The 21,065-nt window shown below is 32.3% G+C and overlaps 1 protein-coding gene and 1 long non-coding RNA gene across 4 annotated transcripts in view; one reads left to right on the top strand and one right to left on the bottom strand.

The window, feature by feature from the left end:
- Window positions 1-21,065, bottom strand: part of LOC114935642 (uncharacterized) — a 114,237-nt gene that overhangs the window by 55,593 nt on the left and 37,579 nt on the right. The window lies entirely within an intron of this gene.
- Window positions 1-21,065, top strand: part of LOC114935634 (EGF like, fibronectin type III and laminin G domains protein pikachurin) — a 110,841-nt gene that overhangs the window by 53,713 nt on the left and 36,063 nt on the right. For all 3 annotated transcript variants that reach the window (XM_029308511.2, XM_029308512.2, XM_029308513.2), the window contains exon 6: window positions 18,134-18,335. In XM_029308511.2, coding sequence (XP_029164344.2) covers window positions 18,134-18,335 — 202 coding nt within the window. The remainder of the gene's footprint in view (window positions 1-18,133; window positions 18,336-21,065) is intronic.

Below are 21,065 nucleotides of genomic sequence, written 5' to 3'. Positions count from 1 at the left end.
AGACAAATATAAAAACCTAATTTTTATTTCCTCTTTTTATTTTTTTAACTTATACAAAGAAGGATATAAGGACGCCCTCTCTGTTATTTTTTTTTTGCATTTATTTAGAATCACCCTGCATATGAGAAAAGTACTGAAAATAATATCGGAATGATTAAAATCGAATTAACCAAAATTTCTCCGTGAAAGTTTCCACAGATTACATTTGAGAGATCCATACCAAGATTCTCTCAATAATTCAAGAGCTTTAGAAAAAAACGCTTATATAATATTAATTATCTTTTTTATAAGATTCTATTTTAATGTTCTCCAAAATTGTCCCAGTACTGAGCAAAAGTTCGCGTTGCGAAATTTAAAAACTTTCGTTCGCGCGTCGCGTCGTTTCGAAGATCATGGTCGTGAAAATGTGTACGGCGAAACGACATTCTCTCCTTGACGTGTTAAAGATGTCATGCAGACTTGTATACGGGAATAGCATAATCCCGGGACGTTAAAACACATGCGTCGCGCCCTATTAAACGTATAACATCCATTCGCGTGCACGCGCGAATTCAGCCAGCCGGCGTTCCCAGCTTCTCCGAGATCGTCTCTCCCTCGTCGTGTAACGACGTAACTTCGCGGCAAGGTCCCCTTGCACGTGCTTAACGAGCGTTGAACTTTCGTCGTGTCGCTCGTTTCGGATGTTACTACTGCACGGATAATTTAGCGGATAAGTTGCCTCGCGCCTGACGTAATTGCGTCCTGACGTTTTTACGCCCGTATTCTTTCTCATCTCGCGGTCGTCGCGAGAGACCGCGCTCGACCCTTTCGCAATGGACACATTGTTAAAAGAAACAACACATTTATCCCGTTGTCCGTGCGCTGCGTCGATTCGCTTCGCCGATTTTCTCCTATATTGAATTGCTGCACCGCTGAGTCGCGAATCAATACTTTGATAATAGGTAATATTTTTCAATAGCGTAGCCAAGATTGTCGAATTAGATTGGATAGAAATATTATTAGTTGCAATATAAATATAAATTTATATCACACCTACTTAAAAATTTATATTAATTTATTTATAATATAAATTTATATTTTAACACTGTATGAATATTTATATGATTTATTTATCAGTACAAGTAGTACAACTCCATATTAGTAATACAACTCCTAGTAGTGCAACTAAAGCATTGGAAATACGAGTGGCATACGTAAAAATTTATATTAATTTATTTATAAATTTTAATACTGTATAATTATTTATGATTTATTTATGAGTACAAGTAGAACAACTCAATATTAGTAGTACAACTCGTATTCCAAGTAGTGCAACTCAAGCATCGGAAATACGAGTGTCATACTTAAAAATTTATATTAATTTATTTATAAATTTATATTTTAATACAGTATGATTATTTATGATTTATTTATGAGTACAAGTAGTACAACTCAATATTAGTAGTACAACTCGTATTCCAAGTAGTGCAACTCAAACATTAGAAATACGAGTGTATCCTTTCGTATTTTATAATATTATATTTATAAGAAGAGAAAACACTAATTTTTTTTACAAAAAGTTTTTACAACAATAAATAATCAAATAAAGGAAAATTGATAATTTTTTAAATCGGTCTTTATATATTTTTCTTAAAATATGTATACAAGTAGAACAACTCAATATTAGTAGTACAACTCGTATTCCAAGTAGTACAACTCAAACATTAGAAATACGAGTGTCATACTTGAAAATTTATAAATTTATATTTTAATACAGTATATTTATATGATTTAATTATTAGTACAAATAGAACAACTCAATATTAGTAGTACAACTCGTATTCCAAGTAGTGCAACTCAAGCATCGGAAATACGAGTGTCATACTTAAAAATTTATATTAATTTATTTATAAATTTATATTTTAATACTGTATGATTATTTACATGATTTATTTATGAGTACAAGTAGTACAACTCGTATTCCAAGAAGTGCAACTCAAGCATTAGAAATACGAGTGTCCTTTCGTATTTTATAATATTGTATTTGTAAGAAGAGAAAACACTAATTTTTTTACAAAAAGTTTTTACAACAATAAATAATCAAATAAAGGAAAATTAATAATTTTTTTAAATCAATCTTTATATATTTTTCTTAAAATATGTATACAAGTAGAACAACTCAATATTAGTAGTACAACTCGTATTCCAAGTAGTACAACTCAAGCATTAGAAATACGAGTGTCATACTTAAAAATATATATTAATTTATTTATAAATTTATATTTTAATACAGTATATTTATATGATTTATTTATTAGTACAAGTAGAACAACTCAACATTAGTAGTACAACTCGTATTCCAAGTAGTGCAACTCAAGCATTGGAAATACGAGTGTCATACTTAAAAATTTATATTAATTTATTTATAAATTTATATTTTAATACAGTATGATTATTTATATGATTTATTTATGAGTACAAGTAGTACAACTCAATATTAGTAATACGACTCGTATTCCAAGTAGTGCAACTCAAGCATTAGAAATACGAGTGTCATACTTGAAAATTTATAAATTTATATTTTAATACAGTATATTTATATGATTTATTTATTAGTACAAGTAGAACAACTCAACATTAGTAGTACAACTCGTATTCCAAGTAGTGCAACTCAAGCATTGAAAATACGAGTGTCATACTTAAAAATTTATTCAGAAATAAATATTTTTATCGGCTCTCAATATAAATAATATAAGTATGCTGTCTTCTAAGCTGGGCAATAGAGCCAAGGAAACGAAACGAAAAATTAATTAAACGGAACTGTATCTCAATTTGAGATCCCAAAGTTCCACATATAAATTAATTTCGAAACTTACATATGGAGAAATAAGCGAGAAAAATATATTTTTCTCGCTTATTTCTCCATATGTAAGTTTCGAAATTAATTTATATGTGGAACTTTGGGATCTCAAATTGAGATACAGTTCCGTTTAATTAATTTTTCGTTTCGTTTCCTTGGCTCTATTGCCCAGCTTAGAAGACAGCATACTTATATTATTAAAAATTTATATTAATTTATTTATAAATCTATATTTTAATACAGTATGATTATTTATATAATTTATTTATGAGTACAAGTAGTACAACTCAATATTAGTAATACGACTCGTATTCCAAGTAGTGCAACTCAAGCATTAGAAATACGAGTATATCCTTTCGTTTTTTATAATATTGTATTTATAAGAAGAGAAAACACTAATTTTTTTTACAAAAAGTTTTTTCAACAATAAATGATCAAATAAAGGAAAATTGATAATTTTTAAATTGGTCTTTATATATTTTTCTTCAAATATGTATACAAGTAGAACAACTCAATATTAGTAATACAACTCGTATTCCAAGTAGTGCAACTCAAGCATTAGAAATACGAGTGTATCCTTTCGTATTTAATTATAATATATTTATAAGAAGAGAAAACACTAATTTTTTTTACAAAAAGTTTTTTCAACAATATTTGATCAAATAAAGAAAAATTGATAATTTTTTAAATCGGTCTTTATATATTTTTCTTCAAATATGTATACAAGTAGAACAACTCAATATTAGAAGTACAACTCGTATTCCAAGTAGTGCAACTCAAGCATTGGAAATACGAGTGTCATACTTAAAAATTTATATTAATTTATTTATAAATTTATATTTTAATACTGTATGATTATTTATATGATTTATTTATGAGTACAAGTAGTACAACTCAATATTAGTAGTACAACTCGTATTCCAAGTAGTGCAACTCAAGCATTGGAAATACGAGTGTCATACTTGAAAATTTATAAATTTATATTTTAATACAGTATATTTATATGATTTATTTATTAGTACAAGTAGAACAACTCAATATTAGAAGTACAACTCGTATTCCAAGTAGTGCAACTCAAGCATTGGAAATACGAGTGTCATACTTCAAAATTTATATTAATTTATTTATAAATTTATATTTTAATATTGTATGATTATTTATATGATTTATTTATGAGTACAAGTAGTACAACTCAATATTAGTAGTACAACTCGTATTCCAAGTAGTGCAACTCAAACATTAGAAATACGAGTGTATCCTTTCGTATTTTATAATATTATATTTATAAGAAGAGAAAACACTAATTTTTTTTACAAAAAGTTTTTTCAACAATAAATGATCAAATAAAGGAAAATTGATAATTTTTTAAATCGGTCTTTATATATTTTTCTTCAAATATGTATACAAGTAGAACAACTCAATATTAGTAGTACAACTCGTATTCCAAGTAGTGCAATTCAAGCATTGGAAATAGAAGTGTATCTTTTTGTATTTTATAATATTGTACAAAGCGAGCGCAGTTACTCATTCTTCTCGATGCAGTTGGAAAGTGTATCGGACACGACTGAATAGCTCAGTAGTTGCCGGAACGAGACAAATATTGTTTGAAAAGAAAGCGAACGCATTTAAAGACAAGAGTGAGCTGTATTACATAGCCGACGCGTAATGGAGTGCGTGCTTCGTTAAAAGTTACTCCGTTCCTTCCGCGACTCGAAGCTATATATACCCTATGTACTTCGTTAAGCTCATTCAATAAGAATGGCGAGCTCATTCCCGTGTCCGTCTATCCTTCCCCGAAGAAAATAATGAACTACCGGGCAACTTGTAAATATCCGTCGCCTTTCAGCGATGAATGAAAAGCGAAAGACAAAAAGGGAGATTCTTTTCAGCGTGACAGCGTTTTTGTTATCAATAAAATTGTATTATCCCTCGTGTCATAAATATTTAATATCTCGTTAGCAAATACAAATATGGAGAGTTATTTTCATGGATATAAGGATTGTCGAAATTATCTCGCACGGGGCTATTAGCGAAAGTATATCATGTCGCATTAAAGCTATTAACGTAAAGTTGTCGTTTTCAACTTTTCCAGAATATAATCCCTTTCGCAATTTAATACCATGTTGCGCAGACCGAGGCAAGTTTGAATTAAGCTTTTAAACGACTTTTATGCGACACCGTTAGGAAACGTGCTCTATATAACACTTATTATTAAATATTTCTGTTTTATAGGTTCTATATAACTATACGATCGTCAGTTTGCAAAAACAGGACAATCTTAGACGGAGATCTCAAACTTTTGATTGAAATGTTTTTTTTCAAAAACAGTATAGTTTAATAATTCTCCTTGCAGTTCAAGCATAACTGCATTTAATCTCGAATCCTTCTTTATAATGACATACGTTTCAAAATATATTCCAAACTTTCCTGAGATTTCTTCGCCTACTTTAAAGTAACGTACAATTTTGTGCTTAAATTTTAAACTCCAATCATTACAAATTTCTCTATAGTGATGTCAAAAAGTTCACGATATTTACTTGAAACAGGTGTTGGAAAATCAAAAACTTATTCGTAGTCTATCAATTTTAAAAGTCCACAATTATTCTGCTCCTATTAAACTTTAAAAAAATTTTTTGATTTTTTTTTACATTGTATTACGTAAAAGTTATTGTATTCTGTCAAATAACAATCAAAAATTATAAATGTCAAATCGATCAAATAAATAAAAAATTAATCTTTTTCACATTTTGATTATATAAATACATATATGATCTATTTTTTAAATATAATTTGACAGATGACAACTTTAACTTTGCAAATTTTAATCAAATAGAAAGAGATCTAACTTTTAAGATCTAATTTTAGATTTGAGCTCTTCGACAATAAGTACATTAAAACTGTCACTAATAACTTTGTGTTATTATACATACATGAGTCTAAGAATTTGACAAAGTATAATTTAGAAAGCGCTAAAATAAATATGTCAGTTGGAGAAAATGGCAGTTTCACAAAATTACGATGACTCGTTGGAAAATGCAGTCTACCTCGACGAGGTCAATTAATATGTACTGTTATCGTAGCCCATGCTCTGTATCACGTTCGCTACTGATTACGTGTTATCTCATAATATAATACAACGTCCAACTGCGCGGATTATCTCGTGTGTATGATGCATAATTCGTATTAATTTTTCGATAAATTATTTTACGTAGGCACGCGCGCTCGTAGTATAAAAAAACTAAAAAAAAATTTAAACACCGTATTAAGTCGCTTTTACGGAAAAGTGATTAAACAATTTTTATAAAAAGGGGTGTGCATGCATGAAAATATATATGTTTATTAGCGAGCGCGTTTATTAAGCCGGTAATTATGTAAAGTGCTATCTCTCTCCGAGCGTATCGTGACCTTATCTCTCGTCCCACATATCTTACGCTATATTTAATGTTAATTTAGAAATGCATTCTCTACGGATATGTCTATATGAGTTGATAACGTTGGCCCCGAAGAGGGTTGATAAAAAAACGCAAAACTATATGGTCGATCGCTTCTTTGTTTTTAATACAACGCTTACGATACTGCGCAACGAGGTACGTTCGGTCAATATTTACGAAAGGACAAAAGCTGCAGCTCGCTGCACTTACCGAAGTTAGAGCCGGAGCTATCGATCCTCGCCGCTCGTGGCATACTTTGGTCTCAGCTATGCGATACATTGTGGATAACACTCATGGTATTAGAATATTATATATTATATATTATGTGGAATGCACGCATTAGAAAAGTTTCATTTGTCTTTGTTGCTCCGGATTATATTTTAAATATGGTTATATTAATATTTAACTGCTACGTAGATTTAGTAAAATTAACGATAATTATCAATAGGAAAAAACATGAAATTGAAAAATATACTGCTACGAGAGATTCGTAGTTCTTCTGCTTTAAATAAAAAAGAATGATTATATAATTTCGTTGTTGGTTTTACTTGATTAAATATGACAAGTGTCAAATTAAGTTAGACTATGTAATGAAACGCAAAAGCCGTTCGGGAAATACAACGACTCTGGGTGTATAACATATAGCGCAAAGTGGATGAAATGAAACGAGTATATGAAAACGGGCCGGAATCGTATAGTCCAAGTGCGGGAGCGGAAGTAATTTTGCTCGGACGACCCGATATATCGCTCTTCGAAGGTGTCTTCCAATGGGGAGCGGTAAAACGCGGCTATCCACCCAACAATTATTGCCAACAGCTGCCCGGAGTCTGTAAGAATCCCGTATAAGAAATAGGAGGGCGCATACACACACACACACACACACACACACATATATATATATATATATAAAATAGGATGTCCCAAAATTAATAATAAACCTGTTAATGGCAGATTCCTGGGATCATTTGGAGACGATTTTTCCTCAGCGAAATTGTCGAGGGAAACCATCATTTTTTGCATATTCCAAATTTTTGGCATCATGCATCTTCATAATTAAGCCTTAAATTAAAATTCTATTAAAGTAAACTCTACATGAAATTAATGAAAGAATATGATTTTGTTAATATTTTATTTTTTTCCACAAAGGTTATTTTGCGAAAGACCCCTTATCTTCAATCGCTTATAACTTGAAAATGATTGATGTCTCGACATTTTCGTTGAAAAATCGTCTCCAAATTATCCCAAGAATCTGCCATTAACACGTTTATTACTAGTTCTGAGACACCCCGTATATATATACATATATATATATATATATATATATATATATATATATATATATATATATATATATACACACATACATATACGCACACGCGAGACGATAATCGTTTCGTCGATACCGCCGACTATACTACTCTCGAAAGACTATTCTGGTCACGCGAATTCGCGGAATTCTCGCTTACTCACGTCAGGGATGAAAAATTTCGGGCGCTCTCTCGTACCCTTCGAGACACCAAATCCCCGGAAGGGGTCACGGAATAGCTTTGCATTTCGGATTTTCTCGAGTTATCGATTTGCTCGCGCTTTTTGATCAATCGATGTTTTTCCAGTCGTTTTTCAAACGTTCTCCGTTAGTCAGCAACTCGATTGTACATTTAACGCGAAAACATTTTCGGGGCATTTTTGAATAGGCGAACTTTGAAAAACTCAGGCTTTTTGCTCGCCAAAGCAACAGCCTCTGTATATTTCTCTGCAATTTGTTCCGATCGATCGATGCTATTTCGAAACACAAAGGAACACTTGAAGGAATTATTGTTGTATCGTTGTAAGGAGCGCGCTTGTGTTAAAGCACTGCTCCTCATTAAAATAATTTTCCCGACAGATTCATGTTAAGGTAGCCTCTTTCACAACATTTACGTCGTAATTCAAACTTGTAAAGAAAGATTATTCGAGCGCTACGATTATTCGGTTAGAAAACTCGTTTTAACTTTGAAAACAAGACATTTTTCTTGAAAAGACATTGTGAAAGCTCTAAGCGCGCTCCTAAAGTATGTAACACGTAGGAAAGAGAGAGATATCTTGTGTGCTTCTACTTTTTTTTACGTAATAAATTTTAATGTAAGATTCTTTGTAAAAATTTCTTCCTTCTCAATATATGTATATTAAGACGTTGTGATATCTTAAGTCGTCTGATATTGTTTCGCAAAGAAATTCAATTATTCGGCTTTGATGATAAGTTAACTCATTATGCTCGTTACACGAAGGTATTCCTCAAAGACGACTTGAATTCATTTCTCTCGTTAATCTCTCTCGATTGCCTTTTATATTGTGCCATTATTTCGCGAAGTCTACATTCCGAGATACAATAATTCCTACGTATATTTAAAGTTAGATCAAATTGATTCGCTAACACGTGGAACATGATCATCGCGTTAAATAAATGAAAAGAATTTGCCAATAGCTAAGTACGAAACAAACAAATAATCATCCGTTAAATATCGGATAACGATAAAAGACGTGTCGCTTTAAAAGACTGATGCTTCAAAGAATTTGCATTCGTTTATATCGGACGTTGAGTATATAAAGTTTTAAGCCGGGTAATTGCGCGGAATTAATCAAATTCATGTGTACACGTTTTTTTCCCTCGACGCGTTTAATATACTGCACCGTTTGTTTCATCCCTCCGTAATAATAATAATAATAACAGTAATAATAATAATCGCGCGAAATATCGAAAGGATAATACGGTCATCTCGCGCGCGAGAAAAAAAATGTAAACTTCATTCACGCTCACCGATGCGTTCATCGATGCGCGTGAGAGAAAAAAACGACCCGGTCACACGGCAACCTTCGCTCGACTGTCGGCGCGAAAGGGTTACGGCGAGAGATGAGAGGTACAAAAGCGGACGGGAGGGAGAGGAGCGGCCATTGTGTCGGCCATAATGCGAAAGGGACAAACGCAATTTGTCGCGTCACAGCGGATAGTCAATCGATTAGGTGTCGGGGATACGCCACAACAGGTGCATGTGCAAGCGCATGCACGACGACTGTATACCGGATTACGCGTGTACGGATTCCCGTAATTCCAGTTTGGGGATGACGGGGGTTGTCAGGTCCCCCAATTATGCAGATCGCACCCCCGCGACGATATACGATTAATTTTACAATTTATTTGCGCGTTCACACGCAACGTTATTTTTTTTTTTATTTTTTTTTATTTTTTTTTTTTTTGACGGGTGCCGAAAATCCGGTCGGCTGGCTCCCCGATATATGCTCGCAATTTGAGTAAACCCACGGAAATAACGTTACGGTTTCTGTGGTCAGGGGGACAGAGGGGGAGATATAATCCGCCAACTTTGCAAACTTCAATTACGCGATCGGCGATCGTATCAATTATAACGATTAAACGCGATGATCGCGGCAGATGTCGAAAATTCACGGACAGCACGTTATACGCGTATAACGATATCTCGTCATGTTTCGTTCACTTTTTACACTCGTAAACAATTTCTTCGGAGCTTGTGAAATTTTGTACATATTTCGCAGGTATCGTATTTTCTATTTTATTTCTACTAAATAATTATTCCCAAGTTTTAAGTATCATATTTTACAGCGTATAATATCGAGATTTATGTAAATAGTTATATAAATAAAATGTGTATATTTACGTATGATAAATAAAATATATAATATATAATCAGTTTGCTGTTATCTAAATAAAATTATATATATGATCGTCTGGATATGAAATTTCAGCGTTATTTCATTTTTTATATAGATAATAAAAATGTATATTATCTACATCTGTGTAGCTTAGATGAGAAAAAGTGTTATTTGTATTAAATTATCTAGAATAATGTTCAGATAATTTGGTTTAGAGTCATAGCACATAAAATACTTAATAAATATATTTTTATATCGCTTTTATAATTTATATTTTTTTATAATTGTGTTTACATAAGCGGTTTTAAAAATAATATTATCTAAAAGTTATCTAGATGAATCATCATAAATTTTATTTAGATATATTTAAAATAAAATCATCTTTATATTATTTAAAATGAATTTAAATATTTTCATTTCATCTAGCTAGTTTTGAAAAATTATCTGAGCACAACACTGCATATAATAATAAATAAAATATAAAAATATGGTATATCATTCCTTTTGAACAACTATTAAATTATTAGATAGTTGTAAAAGGAATAAAAAAAAACGGAGAAGAAAGAAGAAAAACACTGAATAATACGGCGAGGGAGAACAATTAAGAACGCTAAAATGAAATAGAGAGATAGCGCAAAATGTCATAAAGAAAAAGATCAATATTTATGACCGACTTTTTCGAGCGAGGACACGTTTTTGCATAATCGTCGCGGGAAAAATTCCTCGATCGTTCGAAATTTTTCTGTATACCGCGAATAATTCAAGGCTCGTGACCAGCTGAACCGGCGCGGCGAGATATAAGTCCCGTGTCAGGGACGGCTTCGCGAGTGACGAAACGGGAACGCGCGGTTCGCTGCCTCCGCCTTGATTATAAAATCGATAACGCGCGGCGACATGTACGAGAGTCGCGCGCTCTCTCTTTCCATGCTGTATTCTTCGGTGACTTATGACACACGGTTCGGCACGCGCCGACGAACGTACGGTTGCCTTCTGATTGCCCTTTGATACCGTCGCGCGAGTTAACTTTTTTCCAATTAAATTGTACTCCCCACGGATTCAATCCTCCAGCGCGGCCGCCTCCGCCGAGACTGATATTTGTTTGCCAATTTGTTGACCAAATTGAAGTCTATATACACGCTTGTGTAAATAAAGAATGAAGCGAAAATTGATGAAACACGAAGCAGAACGAAAGACGGCGAGGAACGTATAATGATATAAATTACGCGACTGTTGCTTCAAGTTTTTGCTTTTTTTTTCTTTCGTCTTTATTGCGATAGTATCGATCAATTATCGAAATTAAATTTGATTTTTCTCCCTCTGAACGCCGCTACTTCAAAAATTAATACGCTGAGAAAAAGGAAGTAGTTGTAAATATCGAATATTTCTGCGGACGTTATTTTTTTATTTTAATAAAAAGAGATTTAAAAAGAGATTAGATTCTCCTTCTTTCAAGAGATTCTTTCAAGATTTTGTCGTCAAAGTTTTGAAAAAGAAATGTTATTTGCAACATTAATGTAATACTTCTGTATCTCCTTTCTTGTATATATATCATTAAGAAAAATATTTTAAGAAAAATATTTTCTATATGTAGAAAAGCAACTTTTGCTTCGGCTGTTACGAGTCCTGCCTTATGTAAAGTATTTAATTATGAAAATTTCAACAAAACTTTCACCATTTTTTACCTTGGATTATGCCGGATTCATGATCGTATTTGACTTTTAAGTAGTATTATCCGCTGACTGCTCAGTCTTTAGAACCCGAATGCCGGGGAAATTATGGACTCGCGCTACTTGAAACGGCTTTTAAATGGTTTATTCTAACGAATACAAAATTTCTCCCTCGGATAATACAACTTTCTACAATTTTTAGCTTAATTAAACGCATCATTTCCAGATTAATAAAATACGAAAATTGAGTAACGTATAAGAAACACGCGAATTTGCTATGAGATAATGTATCAAAATATCAAAATAATCTCTCATACGCAGTGTTGTGCTTAGATTTTATAAAAGTAGCTAGATAAAGATGAAATAAAAATTTGTAAATTTATCTTAGATAAGATGAAGATAATTTTGTTTTAAATATATCTCGATAAAAGATAAAATTATATGACGATTTATCTAGATAACTGTCAGAAAATATTATTTTTTAAAAGTAGGTAGTTATATAAATACAGTTATAAAAAAATGTAAATTATGAAAGGGATATAAAAATATATTTATATTTTTATTTGTAAATTTTTATCGCTTACTGCTCAAATTCTGCTATTTAAGTATTTTTATGTTTTTTGATTCTAAACCAAACTATTTGAATATTATTCTAGATAATTTAATAAAGATAACATTTTTTTAAATCCAAGATGCAGATCAATAGATAATACATATTTTTATTATCTATATAAAGATCAGATGACGGCAACATTTTATCTAGATAATCATCTATATAATTTTCTTGAAATAACAGCAAACACTGCTATACGTAAACAAAATATCGCGATCTATTATTTCTCTACAATCTGTTAATGCGTATCTTATTTATGTGCATCATATCGGGATTGCGAATATCTCTGTTGCAACATCGACGTATCGGACGTATTATAATTGGATCATGTCGTATAATTCTCTGCATATCACGAAGCTTCGATACACGACATTACTCTTTGTACCGAATCGATAATAACGCTAACACAGGAACAGGACGCGAGTAATACCTATATATGACAATGATACGATTCGAATGGCCGTTAATGTGTCCGAGAAAATGGCTGGCACATGTTTGTAACGTGTACCATTGATTTGACATATACGACTCGCGTGTCACCGGGGGAAGAAGGGATGTTCGTGTCACTGCCGTCGAGTCTCCATTAATGATCGTAGTCATATACGGAACTAATGATGATAAATATTCCCGGACGCGAAGAGCCCAAACTTTACCACGTTGATACGCAATAATTGCAACCGTTACGCATAACATATACGTAACGATGTAATCGATACGTTCATTTCTATGCGTCGCAGGTCATCTTACAATTTCGCAAATTGTACACTGAGAGAATTTCTCGCGCAATGTATCCTGATAATCACACATGGTAATCATGGGACGATATCGGATGAATTTTATGAGTCCCAGATGGCAACATGACGTCATTTTGACATTTAATGACATCAGTTTGCTCTACTTGGGGTTTCTCTAAAATTAATATTTTTTTACCACAATATAAAATATTATATCTATCGCAATTGTACACAGAGAGAATTTCTCTTGGGGTTTCTCTAATATTAATATTTTTTTACCACAATATAAAATATTATATCTATCGCAATTGTACACAGAGAGAATTTCTCTCGCAATGTATCCTGATAATCACACATGGTAATCATGGGACGATATCGGATGAATTTTATAAGAGTCCCAGATGGCAACATGACGTTATTTTGACATTTAATGACATCAGTTTGCTCTATACTTGGGGTTTCTCTAATATTAATATTTTTTTACCACAATATAAAATATTATATCTATCGCAATTGTACACAGAGAGAATTTCTCTCGCAATGTATCCTGACAATCACACATGGTAATCATGGGACGATATCGGATGAATTTTATGAGTCCCAGATGGCAACATGACGTCATTTTGACATTTAATGACATCAGTTTGCTCTACTTGGGGTTTCTCTAATATTAATATTTTTTTACCACAATATAAAATACGTCCGATTGATTTGACTGTGTGCAAATTAATATTTTTTATTGTGATAAATTATAATCGGAGAAACTTATAAAATTTTTCCGATACCATATCATGATTTTCAGGTAAATTCTAAAAGAAAATTCTTTCCGTATAGTTCTATCTCTACTTATCTCGTACACAAATTCATATTTACATTTTATGCACTTGTGTTATGTATTTAACGTATAGGTACATAATGAAAAATACAATAGAAAAAAATGAACTACAAAAAGCACTATCCCGCAGACACCTATTTTTTACATTTTTTAAAATGTAAATTATCCTACATAAATTACGCTTTGACATAATGGCCGTACGATAAAATTCCCGTTTTATTAACCGTTGTATTACCATCATAATGAAACGTTAAAAGAGAAGAACGAGAATTAGAGAAGAGATTTTATAAAAAAGATAACAATATCGTTGATTTATATTTTACGACTCATGCGTGCACCAAAAGATGCGTTTTTCTCGAACCGTGCTAATAGCCGTAATCTCCATCATTTATACTATCCCTTTCATCTCGCCTACATTTCTCCTCCTTTTCCTCTAACCAGGATGTTAATTTCCGAAATTTCCGCGCAAAAGTTTTCGCTGTAATAAAAAAAAAAAAAAAAAAAAAAATCGCACGCTACGAAAAAAAGTCCCGCTTAACATGTATACGACACACTTAACGGAGAGGGATACATATATGAGTGTACGTTGTTGGAATTTTTGAACAACAAAGAAACGACCTTCATTAGCATTCGTGGGACAGCGCATCGAAGGGAAGAAGGAAGAGGGTCCGACGTTCGGTTACGTCCACTTTGCGAGGCTCAGACGGAAACTACCGCGCGGGAGTCTTTTGATCCGCTTAATTTGCATAAAGGCACGCCTCGAATGGCGAAACGATCAATCAAGTCGCCGCGGGAAACGGGAGAGATCGTAACTCTCTCTTTTTGAGACGGGCCGTCGTCGGGTTCTCGATCGGTTCCTCTCCTTCTCTCTCTCTCTCTCTCTCTCTTCTCTTCTCCTCGGTTCGTTCGAGTTTACACGCCTCGCTGAACCGCAGGCATCGGGAACGTTGTTTCCCGCGTTCCGGAAGTTCGTTTCCCGCGTTAAGCCGAGCGCGATGCAAACATCAGAGACGATAACTTTGAGATGTTCGATTTTAATCAATAGAGTCTCTCCTTCTCTTTGCCTTTTGCATCCCACGGCGGTGAAGTAACTCATTTACTTGCTATGTATCTTAAACGCTTCTCAATGTACGCCGAATACATATGTACACACACACACAAAGAAAGAAAATACGAGATGAAAGAAGACCGGAAATTCACTACTAAATGTGTCTCTTCTCCATCGCGTTGTAATTTATTTAAATGCATCGGGTATATCGTTTCATTTTTAATTATCTTAACAGCGTGTTTATAACAACATTATCTATTTTTTATTATCTGTTACATTTATTATTTAATGTTACAGCTACGGATGAAACGTAATGTATATTGATTTTCTTTCATTGCTTTATTTACTTAGATTTCGTTATAGCGACGTTAAAAATAAAAATGACAAAAAATTGCATTTATATATAGCAGGTGATTCTATAACTGAAAGATACAGTGAATTCTATGCATATCGGAATATTGCGAGTGTGTAATCGAAAAGCGGATTATATTGGTTCGAGAATATAATGTGCTTGTTCTACTAGAAGGAAGAAATATATGGTCCGGCTATAATTTACTTATTCTACTGTGAGAGAGAGTTGAATCCACGGTACGCTTGCGATGTACTTGTTCTACTGCAAGGAGAGAATATATATAGTCTTGCAACTCAGTTATTCTCAACTGCGAATATAGCAATTTATGGAGTATTAGTATTGCTCAATGATGTGTGTATGTGTATTTAGGACACTTAACTATGTTTCACAGTGAACACACGAGTTATATTAGTTATTCTCTCTAATTAAATAATTTTATATTATTTTTACAAATTTTTCTTTAATTTTTGTTTAATTTATCAATTTTATTTTATTTATAATTTTATATTATTTGGTTACTGCACATTAAAATTTGGCATAGCTGTTCGTATATGCATCGTATGTGTATATATAAAATTAAACAGTTATAAATAATTAATTATGTTTATATTAAATAATAAATAATATTTATACTGAATAATTAATTACATTTATATTAATTATAATTGATTATATTTATATTTGAGTTAATTAAATTTAAAATGTAATTTTAAATTCATTGCAATTAATAATAATAATTGGAAAGTTATTTCGTAAAATTGTTGAAAAATTTAACAAGAAATATTAGATATATATGGGTCATTTCACGTCAAATCGGCCATCTTCTCTCCCTTCCCGCTCAAAATTGAATTCAAGTAAATTTTACTTCCAAGATACCAAAATTTAGCTTGAAGCATCTAGTTTTTTATGCCGTGTGGCGATTTTGAAAATTGTTAAATAATATCATTATGTGTCAATTGCACATTTCAACAATATTTGTAATATTTTATGAAAAAGCTTTCTGCGTTTATACAGAATTAATATTGTCTATAGATTATTTTTCAGCCCCACATTTTACATTTTAAATAATAACAATTTTTAAAATTTAATTTAAAATCCCTAAAAATTTACAAACTTAAAAAGCCTGAAAAATTTTAAATTTTAAAAACTTAAACCTAAAAAATTCAGAAAAGAAAAAGTAATGTGGGCTTTGAAAAATAATCTACAGACAATATTAATCCTGTATAAACGCAGAAAGCTTTCTCATAAAATATAAAAAATATAATTAATACTGCCAAATGTGCAATTGTGCAGAATACGATAATTAGTTAATATTCTAGCACAGAAATGTAGTAAAAAGAGAAAGAAGCATTTTTAATATAACTGACAAAACCAAGGTCATTATTTAACATTTTTCAAAATCGCCACACGGCATAAAAAACTAGATGCTTCAAGCTAAATTTTGGTATCGTGGAAGTTAAATTTACTTGAATACAATTTTGGGCGAGGGAGTGGCCGATTTGACGTGGAATGACCCACATATATATATATATATATATATATATAATATAACACGTCACAATCTCATGGAGTAATAGGCGTAGCAAGCAACGCACGTCGTAGAAAATCGATTTTATGACGTAGTAAACCAATCAATCGAGGAATTTCCTCGCGCCACTGCGGCCGCACGTCAGTGTCCGATAAATTCCCCGTGTCTTCTCGATATCGCCAATTTGTAATTGCGTGCACGATTCCGAAGCGGCGGAGCTTTGTTATACGCGATAGTGTCGAGGATTTCTGGCGCTATCAAGAACTGGAATTCCATTTCCAGGCCCCACGGGTGCAACTTTTTCTATTCTTCTGGTCCGGCCTGATTTATCGTCGCCCTTACGATCACGTGTTCCACGTGCTCGGGAAGGTCGTCCTCTCCTACGAGGGTGCACCCTGCGGTATACACTCACGTGATTGATACGAGGTTGTAGATCGCGGGAAGCGAAGGGACGTTCCTCGTATAAGCCTCGCGTGCGGCCGGAATTCTCGATTTTCCGCTCTTTTCCCGCCGCAGCCGATGTATATCCCGCCCAAAAGTGGTCGACGGCACCGGCATGCTAACCATTCCCACGTCTCCCAACTACGAATTGCATCTATCTCTCGCGAGATTATTTCGCGATACGTTTTAAAACACGTGTGTATATTAAACTGGCACTTTTCTCATTTTTATTTTCATTTTTTTATTTTCCTTCAACTTCTCCAACGACACGAAGAACAATATTTTTCATTGATAGATTAATATGCTGATGCGTTATAAATATATTGGACATTTTTCCATTACTGTTTTATATTATTATAATAAGTTTCATAAGATCCTACAGATACATTAGTCTACATAGATGGATAATTTAATTTTTTAATACACGTATATTGTAATTGTGCGTATAATATTTTAAGACAATTTTTACAGTAGAATAATTTCATAATTTTTATAAAAAATAATTCCAATGAAATTATACAATTAAACCGATATTTTTATAAAGAGCGAATTTAAATGATATTTCTACTTGCATTTTTTCACAATAAAATAATATTCTGATAAAGAAAATTATTATAGTAAAATAATAGATTAGATAATAGATAAAGAAAATTATATTAGTAGAATAATTTCATAATTTTTATAAAAAATAATTCCAATGAAATTATACAATTAAACCGATATTTTTATAAAGAGCTAATTTAAATGATATTTCTACTTGCATTTTTTCACATAATAAAATAAAATTCTGATAAAGAAAATTTTTGAATATATTTTTGACAAGAACCATGAATGATATATATTTCAACACATATCAATTTCTTCATTCGCAATTACTGTAAATTTCTGCCATGTCCTTGCAAATTAATCGATACTGTAAATGTAATTGCTGCTAATTTAATCCGAAAATAAATTAACGAAGTTGAAAATTGCGTTTCAGAGGCTGAAGTGAGATCGCCGCGTTTCACAGGATCAGGCTGGCTGGCTTTTCCCGCCTTGAGAGCCGCTTACAAACACGTGCAATTGGAGCTGGAATTTCGGCCCGAGGCGTGGGACGGAGTGCTCCTTCTTGCGGGCGAACGGGACGATCTTCAGGGTGATTTTATGGCTTTGATACTTCATCATGGCTTTATCGAATTCAGGTATATTCATGTTACTTACTACCGTTATTAACGTTATTAAATACCGATTCAATGACGACGGGTTTAGTTTCTCTACTATCGAACGATGCAGTTTATATAGATTCGAGTTTATCTAGAAAAGCAGCTCCGATATTGAAATTAAAATTTTTATTTGTACAAGTGTATGCGAAAAAAGGCACTGATTAAAAAGAAATACGTTATCACGAAATTAATATCATGAAAGAATTAGTGTCGTGAAAGAGATACGGATAACAAACTTTCTGAAAGGATTAAATTGATAAAAGACGAAAGTCCAGATCAGATTATTAATTAAAAAATTAAAAGAGGGAGGAGATCGTCGTAAATATCGGCGAGATGCGACGAGGTTTCTATAAGCGCGAACTTCTTTAAATAGTCTCGAGAACGAGGTTCATCGATTTTTTTTATTCCCGCGTCAAGAAGCAGGCGCAGAGGTATTGAATATAAAGTTACACGGGAGACATTTTATAGAACACTTCGGCGCCATAATTTCGGAGACTTCGCCGTGAGTTTGACGTGGTCATTAATTAAGTATTCCATGCCGGGACTAATTTTTCGTTTACAGCTTAATAAGCCGTAACTTAATGGAGACCCGTGTACGATTTATGGGCGCCGCGCAAAAACTGAAAGTTTATCCTTTGCAATATACTCTGATCCTGTTCCGCACCTCCCTCTTTCTATTTTTTTTTTTTTACGACGTTTTGCGCCACCCCCGTCGGCGGGAAAACTTTTTCGCCGTGAAAACGACGACGTAGGATTTATTTTATAACGCACTACGCAAAGTTTTGCGCCTGCAAAAGTGCGCGTTGCGAAGTGTTATACTGCCACACATGACACTTGTAATATCGCGTCGATACTCTCGCCAATATTTACGATAATGGAGTACTGAAACATATCGATATCCTTAGAAATCATATTTGCATTTTTGTTGTGAAGGATACTCTGAAAATAAATTTTAAAAAATTTCGAAAATCTTACTATTATATTTAACAGCAAAAATTGTCACAATTAATCATATATATATACATATATTTATATTTCTCTAACAATAAATATATAATAAATATGACATATAAGAATGATTATATTAACATAGCAATAAGAACGTTTATATAATAAATGAGGACATTCCAGAAATGAGAAGTAATCATTAAAAAATGGAAAGAGAAACATATATTTCTCGAGAACGGATTTTTGTGTATGTGATAACTCTTCTATTCGAATTTAGCAGCGCGATCAGAATAACGAGAATCATAGATTGGAATATCAAATTCATAGACACATTCATCAAACGCGTCGTGTAATTTATTCATTAATACCGGCCGATGGACGTCCATTGTTTCCCAGATTCGTTTCCACAATTCATTAATCGGAACGCTAAATGATCAGCCGTGTGGATTTGTTGTTCTATTAACTGAGCGTAGAGTATTACTGCGCGCTTACATATCAGCGGATTACTTTCGCCGATGATCGAGAATGGATTACTAGACGTCGCCGATAATTTCCATATTGATTGCATCGGCAGCGACACTAGTAATGCTTCACCGAAGGCAGACATTATTGAATGCTTGACCATCCGTTTTCATCATTAACACACGAGGATGTATCGTCCATTACGATATTAAGAAAGAGAAAGAACTATATTTTGTCGCATGCTATATCAGGGTGTCTAGCGAAACAAGGTTAAGAAATTCAAAGACATTTCCAGGATTTCCAGGACAAAAAAGTATTTTTTTCCAGGAATTTTTTTATTAATTAAAAGCATATGAAAGTTGATTAGAAACAAAAACATAAATTATATATATATATATATATATATATATATATACAATATATATATATATATATATATATATATATATATACAATATATATATATATATATATATATATATATATATATTCTCTTTTTATTTAAGATTTAATTAAATAATTAAATTAACTTAAACTTTGGTACTTTTGTTGCTTGTAAAAGGTACAGTAATTTTTCGAGATCATAAGAATTATTAAATGTAACATAAATAATTATTTGATTAAATTTTTTAATTTTTGAACCTCCTTATCAATTAAATCAGATTCTTCTTTAGCATTTGATAAGAGCTTTTTCTTCTGTATTTCTAATTCCTCTGTACAAATCGCGATTGAGATTAAGAGAAAAGTATAGATATCTGCATTGAAAATTCCTGTAAAAAGATTTTTATACAAACATTAACATTTTCAAGGATAAGTAAGAAAAATTCAGGATATAATGAAAAAAATACACATTATTCCAGGATTTTCAGGACATAAAAAAAAATCAAGGACAATTCCAGGATTTTAAGGATTTCCAAGACCGCTCGACACCCTGTATATTCGACAACCTTAAACGAATACATTCAACTTGGCTCTCCTATATAGTCCTTTCTAGAGAGTAAAAATCTGGACAATGTGTTCTAGTTGGGAATAAAATGGCGTAAAATAGTAAGCACAAAAACAGTGTAATTGTGTCATTTTTATAATATATATATATTATATATGTATATATTATCAAAAATTTTGTCTACTAAAAGATAGGACAATTTTCATCACTGTTTTTGTGCTAATTATGGACGCCATTTTATTTCCAAGTAAAAATTAAAACATTGTCTCTTACTTCTAGGAACTGTAGTCTTTTCTATACACAAATTGCATTTATATAAAAATAGAAAAATAGAGAAAAAAGAAGAAACGTCA

This window comes from Nylanderia fulva, unplaced genomic scaffold, assembly GCF_048542155.1.
Source record: "Nylanderia fulva isolate GAGA-0341 unplaced genomic scaffold, ASM4854215v1 Scaffold18, whole genome shotgun sequence".
NCBI lineage: Eukaryota > Metazoa > Arthropoda > Insecta > Hymenoptera > Formicidae > Nylanderia > Nylanderia fulva.
Note: the sequence above shows the minus strand (reverse complement) of the source record. Positions and strands in the feature narration are given on the sequence as shown.